General features: G+C 39.3%; 2 protein-coding genes across 2 annotated transcripts; both read left to right on the plus strand.

The window, feature by feature from the left end:
• Positions 1-4827: 4827 nt before the first annotated feature.
• LOC134821090 (neuropeptide FF receptor 2-like) lies at positions 4828-5841 on the plus strand. Its single transcript, XM_063831759.1, has one exon. The coding sequence runs from the start codon at positions 4828-4830 to the stop codon at positions 5839-5841; it is 1014 nt and encodes a 337-aa protein (XP_063687829.1).
• A 461-nt stretch (positions 5842-6302) lies between these two features.
• LOC134820912 (MFS-type transporter SLC18B1-like) lies at positions 6303-10994 on the plus strand. Its single transcript, XM_063831562.1, has 11 exons — positions 6303-6437; positions 6553-6664; positions 7326-7433; positions 7532-7762; positions 8019-8184; positions 8309-8438; positions 8550-8650; positions 8849-8953; positions 9245-9347; positions 9480-9547; positions 9851-10994. Exons 1-11 carry the CDS (start codon positions 6323-6325, stop codon positions 9932-9934), a joined length of 1323 nt encoding a protein of 440 aa, XP_063687632.1. The 5' UTR covers positions 6303-6322; the 3' UTR covers positions 9935-10994.
• Positions 10995-11196: the final 202 nt, after the last annotated feature.

An 11196-nucleotide genomic window follows, 5' to 3' on the forward strand; every position in this document is an offset into this window, starting at 1 on the left:
TTACGCTAGTGTAATTTTGACACAATAGCTATGTGTAAAACTGATTACGGAGGAGGTTAGTTAGTAATGAGGTGGTTATGAGCACATTAAGGTAGAACATGGTAACAATTTTGTGTTTCAATACATTTCACACACAAAAGGGTGTGTACACTACAATCTAAGAATCTACCGATACCATCTAATTGTGATTTGTGACTAAAGTGACTGTATTTCAATCTGATCAGGGATTGCGATTTGCGATCGAGCTCGATGAGTCATTAGTAATGCATTTGCCACGTTTCACAATATTGATAATGAACTTTTTGGGTTTATTTTCTGAAGGACAAAATTGTTCGATATGTGTTTTACGAAAAAACAACTGGTAGTACAGATAACGGACAACGGTACGAAATAGTGCGGCAGTAGATTAGGTACAAAGTGCGATTCCGCACTGCATTTGAAATCAAACCAGCGATGATAGTACATACAGATCCCTTTTATTGATATATCAAGATTTCAAAGGATTTTGGACATTATATTTGAGTTCCACTAGGTGTCATTTATGGCTGACCAACCTTTTCAAGCTTTTGCACTTGTCTTTATGCCCAATTTTGCCATTTTACCACCTTTATTGTTTGTGAAATATCATTGATTCCAGATCCAGAAATATCTTAAATTTATAGTTGATCCGAAAAACAACAAAAGTAAAAACTAACAACGGGGGGGGGGGGGGGGGGGCCAATGGCATAAAATGGCATAAAATGGAGACTTTTTCTATGGAGAAAATGGAAAAACCCATGAGTAATTCTCCATTTTCTCCATTTTATGCCATGAATTTTGTCTTCGAAATTTCATCTTTAACACCATTTAACACCTAAATTGGACATCCTAACATATTTATTTACGCTTACTAGGGGCGTAACAAGCTTATGAAAGCTCATAGTAGGCTACTAGATGCTTATACTAGGTTAGTAGAGGCACACTTCAGGCAAACTCATAATTACTCAAGCCTAGTGTAAAGTTATTTCTACAGGCTACAGCAGGAGTGAGTAATAGGGGAGAGTAATAGGCACTGAGAAGTGAGACCTACATCCTCGAAAGTCGAAACAAGCTCGCACTGCAAAGGGGAGGCCTGCCTTCCGAGATCGCATTACCAGGGGGAAGCCTCGAGTCCAAATTTGTGTATCGACTATCGAGGGGTAGGTGCAGACTTCGATAAACCGAAAAACCAAAAAAATATTTTCGGCTAATAATGAAGAGGGTAGCATAAAACGTGGAGAAAAGTGGTTTTTAGAAAAACTTTGAAACATTTTGACTTAGAAAATTTTCGGCCCGAGTCATTCTCGATACGTACCTCTCGTATCGAGAGCTCCCGATTCCGAGCTCGTGTTGCAAAGGGGAGGCCTGCCTTCCGAGATCGCATTACCAGGGGGAAGCCTCGAGTCCAAATTTGTGTATCGACTATCGAGGGGTACGTGCAGACTTCGATAAACCGAAAAACCAAAAAAATATTTTCGGCTAATAATGAAGAGGGTAGCATAAAACGTGGAGAAAAGTGGTTTTTAGAAAAACTTTGAAACATTTTGACTTAGAAAATTTTCGGCCCGAGTCATTCTCGATACGTACCTCTCGTATCGAGAGCTCCCGATTCCGAGCTCGTGTTGCAAAGGGGAGGCCTACCTTCCGAGATCGCATTACCAGGGGGCAATTGTGTACCGAGGGGTAATTTTTTCTGAAAACCGCTTTTCTCCACGTTTCATGCTACCCTGTTCATTATTTGCCGAGAATATCTTTTTCCCCTCGATACACAATTTTGGACTCGAGGTAATGCGATCTCGGAAGGCAGGCCTCCCCTTTGCAACACGAGCTCGGAATCGGGAGCTCTCGATACGGGATGTACGTATCGAAAAAGACTCGGACCGAAAATTTTCTAAGTCAACATTTTTCAAAGTTTTTCTGAAAACCACTTTTCTCCATGTTTCATGATACTCTGTTCATTATTGGCCGAAAATATCTTTTTTAAAAATAATTTTTCTCGAAATTCTAAATTTTTCAGGTTTTCAATGGCATAAAATGGCATGAAATGGAGACTATTTCTATGGAGAAAATGGAAAAACCTATGAGTAATTCTCCATTTTCTCCATTTATGCCATTGCCCCCCCCCCCCCCCCCCCCTAACAACTTATTTTGTGTTATAGTCCAAATTCTACATGTACTGGGTCAGTAACTGATTTTTTGGATTTACGTTCTATGTATGATATATACAACTGTGTCGAATCAAGGCAAAAGAATCCCGCAGTGATGACGTCAAGACAAACTTGAGTAATCCGAATTGTGGTGGAATTTGAGGACAGATTTGCCATCGAAATGGAAACTTTCCTCCTAATTTTACTTCCGGTGACAAATCGGTGCCCAACAGTTACCCATAGTTGTGCAATGTGCATTGTGCAAAATAGTGAATAGTTTGGTGAGGGGGGGGGGGGGGGGGGGGGGAGGAGAGGAGAGTGGGTGCTTCCTTAATTTTATATCACCGATAGCGAAAATGGCGAAATAATTACAAATTAAGGAATTTATCTTAACAACTTATCAATAGCATTTTCCCCCTTTTTCGCCACAGTGAAACTCCGAAAGTTTTGGAATAAATGGCGAACGATGAAGACCCACCCGTAGCCCCCCCCCCCCCCCCCCTCCACCCCGGGCCCTCTTCTACCTATTTTAAAATACTTAAAAGACTAGGAAGTAGGAATTTAAAGCTTAGATGGTATGAACCAGAGATCAGATAAACTCAGATTGTTTTCACTTCACATGTCATTTCATGTTTTCTTAACCTTTACTCCTTTACCTTGTCATGCATGTAATTGTAAGTATTCGTACGTCTGAATTCAAATTCTGTTTCCAGTTTTTGTTGGAACAAAATTGAGATGATTATTAATACATCCATAACTAGGTTTATTTCTGGCACGTGACAGTTGTCGTGTAACATTTTTGACCGCTGCTAGATCAAAATAGCAGATGCTAAAGTTGTTTACAAATTGTATACCAATTACCAGCTAATTGCATTATTATGACTGAATTGTTTACTTTGCACTGCTTTTAATAACTTATTAATATCGGCACTTAATCTTGTGCCGTGTATATTCGTTATGCGATTATTATCTGGGCACCTAGAAGCTGTGTACCCTTCCTCCTGTTATTTTGGTACAGTAAAACCCCGATTTACCGACAAGGTCAAAAGGAAATCGCGGCACGTGCAGAATCGCGATTTTTCCCATTCTCGCAACAAATCGCGATTTTTGACGTTTGCCGAGACAAATCGCGATTTTATCAGATCCTCGCGACAAATTGCGATTATTCCATTTCCAGTTCTCTGAGGACCAAATTTGCGCATTCTCCTTTAAATCCGAGGGCCAAATATCGAGGGCCAATATCACGTTCTTTATAATTATATGGAACTAATCACATCTACAGCCTTCCGAATGTAGGTACGGACCGAAAAATTATTTTCGGCTCATAATGCTCAGTGTAGCATGGAAAGTGCCTCAATATGTAAGTTACTCCCTTGTTTCTATATAAATATAACTTTCATAATAATTCTTACGTAATCATTACGTAAGATTACATTTTGGTAGTTAAAACGGTCCAAAAGTATGAAATCGCTCAGTCAAAGCATACTTCAATTCAATTCTGAGTGCCCCTCATGTATCTAATAGTAATACTTGATATAGCATATCTATTATGGGAGTATGGGGGAGAGAGAGAGAACGAGAATAGGAGAGATGAGAGACACTTTAGTATCACATTTGGGTCACAAAATCATCAATTAAACCACTTACCACCGGCCGATTAAAAAACTTAGGCTCTTGGGCTTCGTCAGAGTTTTGTGGGTACTGTACTGAAAAAACCAGCCACGTACCTCTTACCGTTTTCTAACTTGACAATATTTCAATCGTAGGCATCATGAAGAAGAGTCTGTTTAGATCTTAACACTACTCAGTATACACTTCAGATTATTAATATATATGCTATTGTTTTGCCTGACGAGCCTGTCGCTCCCTAATCTTTCTATACTAACAAGCTAGTTGACGAATTCATGACATCTAACTTAGCTCTGCAAATACATTATCTTTCGCCGCAAATTCACCGCGATTTTGCCTAGGTTGATTTTTGGCCTAAATAATCGCGATTTTCTTTTGTCCTTGTTTACCGAGGAATGTTTTGATAAATTGGGGTTTGCAATTGTTATCTGGGCGCGGTTTCACTGTAGTAAAACCGCCTTTATAAGCTTTGTAAGCTTTGTAAGGTAGATGGTAATCATATCCTATGCTCACCAATTATAGTCATTATCCAGTCAACTTTTATCATGCATTCACAATCTACCTACTAGGCTTTTGTCATAAGGAACTCGTTATATTATAACGTGCTAAATTCGCGCTGTCAACATGGTTAAGGTTTAATATTCTTTGAAGCTATAATACAAAGCCTCCCGAACCATTTAAATCAAAGTAATAGATAGATTCATTTAATGAATTCGATAAGATTCCTTCTATCTAGACCACCTGTAATTTCATTGGATCATAATCTTAAATTCTTGATTTTGAAAGCTGATAAAATCAAAGATTAGGCGTTCCAAGAATCAGAAAAAAATTTTTTTCTTTGATAAGTTGATTATAATGGCGAAAGGAAGAAAGCGAATTATAGCTCAAAGATAAATCCTTCAAAGAGAATTCCTGTTAAGGTTAATTATCGTGACTGATACTAAATGGACCTTATTCTTGCATATATAAAACCGCAGCGCAGCCTCGAGCAGCCTTCAATTGTAACTGATGTGCAAGTTCTCTCCCTCTCTCGATGAACTCAACGAACTCTTTAACTTCAGACTTCTCCTCACTCGGTCTAACGGTAAAGTCTGACGCAGAGCGGTACCCCTTGATATCATGGTGTCTGATCGCTGTACTGGGGAGTCTCACCGGGAACACCATCATCCTCCTCTCCACCATCAGATATAATGCCATCAGGCTGGACAAGATAAGCGTGCTCTTGATCAACAACATAGCTGTCAGTGACATTGCAATGGCAGTGTTCGCAGTGCACCCCACTCTTGTGTCGCTGATATACAACCGGTGGCCGTACGGTGAGACCATGTGTTACATCCACCACTTCCTGCAGGTACCAACCTACCTATCTGCTGTCTACTTGATCTGTGCCCTGCACCTCAGCAAGCTCCACAACCTTCTCTACCCCTTCCAGTCAATAAGTCGGACCAGGAGATCTGCTTACTTGATCAGCGCCGTCGCCTGGCTCCTTTCCGCAGTCACGCCTCTGGTACAGATAGCCACGGACCGACGTGACGTCACTTTCGACTACAGGATCTACAGGTGCAAGTACGGGTTTAGAGCCCCAGTTTGGCAGTGGTTGCTAGCTCCCATGTCCACAGTTGTCACCGTGCTTCCGAACATCATAGTTGTCGGGACAACTATAGCTCTGTTGGTGATTGTTAAGAAGGCTAAAGGAAGGACAAATAAGCAGGGCGCCATCACTGCCCTCTACATTGGGTTTGTTTATCTTCTGGCGAACTCTCCTGTAGCCTTCTACACTACCATCTACATGAACATTTCTCATCTGATGTCTCCTGGAGCAAGAGGTTTCTTCGACGTTAACGTTTATGGATTTGCTTATTTTGTGCTGTTTATTAATTGTTTCACGAACGGATTTGTTTATTATCGTTCGGTTAATAGTTTCAAGATATTTGTCAAGCGGGTTGCTCTTGCTGGAGTTAGTCGAATGAGTTTTCGTCAAGTTGTGACACCATTTGTGAAAGGGGATATTCAACTCCAAACTCTAAATAGGCCTACTAACATTTAAAATCCAAAAGTATATACCCTGACATTACAATTTACATGTACTCTTGTTCTTGTTTAAACGATTTCTTTCTGTTATCAAGATTCTTCCATTTCCGTTTTTATTCAAATGTTGAAACAGAAAATATCATCTTTAATTTTGTGAAATACGTTAAATTGGAACAAAATTTGATGTCGTCATTTTTTGTCTTCTCATAGAGTTTAGTTCTCTGTTAGTTCATTCACGGACAGTCTGTGTTTCATCCCCAGTTCACATTCTTTATGATCACCTACCACATGGCACCACATCTCTACTTCTTAAAGCGATTTCATTGAAGTTTCGTGTGTTTCTTTGTTTGTTTATATAGAACAAGCCAACAAGGAGAATTAAGTCATCCTAGACCCGATCTCACACCATTCAACTGGTAAACCAAAGGCATTCTTTGTGTCATTCGAGAATCTATAAGTATCAATCTCTGTAGGTGAATTTCAGCTTGTTAGGAGTGATGGAAGGAGAAAGTGAAATGCAAAACGAGCCTAGTACTAGCACAGCCAGTAGTTTTCACAATTTGAGTAAACCGAAGCTGATATACGCCTTTACTGTCGTAACAGTGGTATTAGGTGAGCTTCACTTCCCTTTTCACAATTCTAACAAATTACTTACATTATATAATATAAAACCACTATTATTCGAGGTTAATATTCAATGTTTTTCAAAACAAGGAAATATTTTCAGCGCTGGGTTTCTGCCTGTACTCTCTACCGGCCCCGTTCCTACCCCTTTATCACGCGGGCAGGAACGTCTCTTCCGTCTGGGATGGAGTGATCCTTGGAGTTGTTCCTGTCGGGTAATATTCAGATTACTTGTGCTAGTCTGATTCAATGATTAACAAAATATCTCTGCCGTTTTCTGACAAAAGTGCTTAAAGACCACTCAAAAATCCGAGGTTTTTTAAGCACTTATGACACATTTTTGACAAGGGGGTTTCTGGGAGCCGGCGATTGATTCTAATGGTTTCAGAATTCAGGGATAGTTCTTGACCAAAAAAAGAAATTTGGGTTAAAGAATCCAGAATTTCAAAAATGGTCTTTAAGCATTATATTTGTCAGAAATTTGGTCTCGCTCTCGGTTGCTTTATTCTTGATCTGATTTGATGTCAAGCTGAAGCCTAATTACATCACTTACTACAAATGGCTGTGAACTAAAGTTAATGTTTTAAGGTACCTGATATCGTGTACTAAGGTTAATGTTTTAAGGTACCTGATATCGAGTACTAAAGTTAATGTTTTAAGGTACCTGATATCGTGTACTAAAGTTAATGTTTTAAGGTACCTGATATCGTGTACTAAGGTTAATGTTTTAAGGTACCTGATATCGTGTACTAAAGTTAATGTTTTAAGGTACCTGATATCGTGTACTAAAGTTAATGTTTTAAGGTACCTGATATCGTGAACTAAAGTTAATGTTTTAAGGTACCTGATATCGTGTACTAAAGTTAATGTTTTAAGGTACCTGATATCGTGTACTCTCACTGACCACCTGATGGAACATTTTACCTTTAAGCCAATATTGATGACTGGTTCTTTTGTACTGGGCTCAATCTTCATCATTAACAGGTTCGTAAGGGGTGATCATATGTACAAAAGCTCAACAAAAAATGTACAGCAACAACTCGTGTGAATTGGACTACCTAACTTATTACCCGAAATTTCAGTTTCTTCAACAGAATCGCAAATAACGCCATCTACATCGCCCTGTCCTGTTTATTCCGAGTATTCGCTGGTATCGCTACAGGGTTTATTGCCGTCACATCGTTTGGAGCACTTACGAAATTGGTTCCCACTCGAATAGCCACTGTTACGGCTTTGGCTGAAGCCGCCCTTAACGGGGCGCAAGCTTTTGGTCCATTCATGGGCAGCTTGCTGTTTGACTATGGGGGATACAGGTACTTATTGATGAATTCCCGTTATCAAGTAGCTGGCTGCTGAGGTCAAATAACGTGCAAGTATAATATCTACCTAGTATTTAATTAACCCGGGTGTATCCAATGGTGAAAAATAGTGAATGATTTTTATGGTGAATCTAGTTTCCAAATTGTAAAATTTCACCATTTTTCACCATTTTTTACCATTGGAAACCCCCATTAACCCTCCCTCACTTCCTCTCTTTTCCATAATCCTTCTAAATCTCTTTCTCCGCAGTATAGCGTTCTGGTTACCGGGTCTGGTGGTGCTCTGTTGTGTACTCATAGAAATCACTATACCCCGGGTTAACACATTACCAGAAAAGTCTGACTTGAACGACGCCTCGAAGGTGTGGGGTGACCCCTGGATATTGCTCGCAGCTTGGCACTGTGCCGCTTGTCAGGTTTTAAACTTATCCCACGCTTCGAACAAAAGGATATATTTTCTTCTGACATTACACAAGTTCTAACCGTTATCAGCCCGTGAATGACTATTAGTATGCCTAACTTGATCCAGCTCTCACACAGGTCCTGCTCTACTTCCACTTACCCACCCTGGCCCCGTTTGTAGAGAGATCTCTAGGAATGAGCGTTGTTTGGACGGGACTAGCTCTCCTTGTCAACACCAGCACCATTATCATCAGCGCCCCACCCCTAGGTACGAACTCACACTTCCACGACCATGAACATTTTATACGGACATTCATTCGGGAAAAGTGTTAAAATCTTATTAAAATTTAGTCTAAGCTAATCTGATTATTTGTTTTAGGCTGGCTGATAGACAAATTTAACCCGTACTTCTTTGTGATGTTCTCCTCCGTTATCCTTCCCTTCCTCTACATGTGTATTGGACCTATACCTTTATTTCACGTGAGTTGCTATCACCACCATAGCATAATTGATACCTCGACTAGGTAATAAGTTATCATGAACTCTACTCGATGGAAAACGTTCAAATTATATGTTTTACCAATATTTCGACGTTCATAATCATTAATCATATGCTGTTCTCATGATAACCAACCTCAGTACCCCGTTATAATATTAACAACATCATATTCCCACTAGCTTGCAACATCTAAACTACAAGTGATGCTAGTTCTGGCTCTGCTGGGGTTCTTTGTGCCCATGGGATGTACCCCAATACTGCTGATTATGTTTGACGTGTACAAGGTAACAATGTTAACATGTTAACGGTAACCATAAGGGAACCATAGTAACCATAAGGGAACCATAGTAACCATAAGGGAACCATAGTAACCACAGTAACTGTTAACGGTAACCATAGGGATTAGGGAACCATAGTAACCATAGTAACTGTTAACGGTAACCATAAGGGAACCATACTAACAACGTTACCATGTTAACAGCGTTTCAAATCATTTTCAAATTATTGATAACAGTTTATCTTGACATGATTGTAGTCAGATTTAATTGTTTCAATATTTAACTGAGACATTTTAGATGAGGAATGGAGGGAAGATGTCCATCTCAGCATCCAACACGATAATCTCTATTTACTGCTCATGTTTCCCTCTGGGAGGTTGCATTGGATCCTTCTCTGCAGGTACTTTACCTTTTAGTAGCACGTTAAGATAATACAAAATGCCAAAAATTCAGGTTTTTCAAATTGTGCTGCTTAAACGTTTCAGTCACCTTTTGTATAACTATTATCTAAATCAGTATTTGACACTTTCAGGGATTTTGTCACTATACATGCCATTCGAGTGGTCTACCGGAGGACTGGGTTTTCTCTTCATTGTGCAGGTAATTTATTAACATTCGTTCAAGGATTACAAAATCACCAAAACTGCAGATTCAGTTATCTTGGCAAGAGTGCCGCGGTAACCTCGGTTGAGTTCTTTCAAAATCGCCAAATTGCTTTATTTTATCCTAAAAAGTGCGCAACTGTTTAACGTTTAAACAGTATAATATTCTCTTACAGTAACCATGGTAACTATCACATCTGTGCGATGGGAATAACATGGGTAATTGTAATTAGTATTTCATAAAAATAATAGTTTATCACCACAAGTAAATTTAACGATAAAATAAAATTCCTCGTTTCAGTCAGTCCTATCGTTCATCTACTGCTGGAAAGTCAGTGAACTGAAGAAATGCACCAATGGAGAACGCAAGCCTCTTCTTGAGTGATGATGACTTTCAGCTTCTTCAGTAATGATGACTGTCAGCTTCTTGAGAGATGATGACTGTCAGCTTCTTGAGAGATGATGACTGTCAGCTTCTTGAGTGATGATGACTGTCAGTTTCTCGAGTGATGATGACTGTCAGCTTCTTGAGAGATGATGACTGTCAGCTTCTTGAGTGATGATGACTGTCAGTTTCTCGAGTGATGATGACTGTCAGTTTCTCGAGTGATGATGACTGTCAGCTTCTCGAGTGATGATGACTGTCAGCTTCTTGAGAGATGATGACTGTCAGCTTCTTGAGAGATGATGACTGTCAGTTTCTTGAGAGATGATGACTGTCAGCTTCTTGAGTGATGATGACTGTCAGCTTCTTGAGAGATGATGACTGTCAGCTTCTTGAGAGATGATGACTGTCAGCTTCTTGAGTGATGATGACTGTCAGCTTCTCGAGTGATGATGACTGTCAGCTTCTTGAGAGATGATGACTGTCAGCTTCTCGAGTGATGATGACTGTCAGCTTCTTGAGAGATGATGACTGTCAGCTTCTCGAGTGATGATGACTGTCAGTTTCTTACTGGGCGGCGCTCAGCCTGTCATTCCGCCTTATGAACATAAATATAATAGCCTGGGGTCCCCAGGTAATCAGCTTCTCGAGTGATGATGACTGTCAGCTCGCAGTTTAACATAGTGTACAACAATCGGGGTTGTGTATTTATGTCAATCCGAATTGCTTTCTATTTTATTTTATAGGACTTTTATATATTACGGACTAAGGATGAACTAGCTAATTAGGAATCTTAAATCAGAGATTTCCATGTTTCAAGGAATAATTTATTTTTATTCCATTGTTTTAATGGAATTATGACCTAAAATGGCATAAAATAGCATAAATTGTCACGAAAAAAATGTGAACACCTTTGAGAAATTGACATTTTATGCCATTTAAGCCAAGGATTTGCTGTCATAGATACAGCAGTTATAAAATATTATGGCTTTATGAGCGTTATTTTACCAATTATCTCCTGTCATTTTGATATCAAATATTTCATTATTTCCGTACAACTATGCAAGTGTTATAATTTGAGTGCTAGAACATGCAAAATTTTTTAAAAAATCAAAAATCAGTGACGGGCATGGGCATTGTTACAGTAGTGATACCATTGTGACGCAGTAGTGACAGTAACTAATAATATAAGAAAAAATGTCTTACCTCATGAATTCCTAGTTTCCATTATTAGTGAATAGTGATGAAGTACTGTCCTCTTC

The sequence above is a fragment of the Bolinopsis microptera genome, chromosome 9 (genome assembly GCF_026151205.1).
Source record: "Bolinopsis microptera isolate Bmic1 chromosome 9, MBARI_Bmic_1.0, whole genome shotgun sequence".
Taxonomy (NCBI): domain Eukaryota; kingdom Metazoa; phylum Ctenophora; class Tentaculata; order Lobata; family Bolinopsidae; genus Bolinopsis; species Bolinopsis microptera.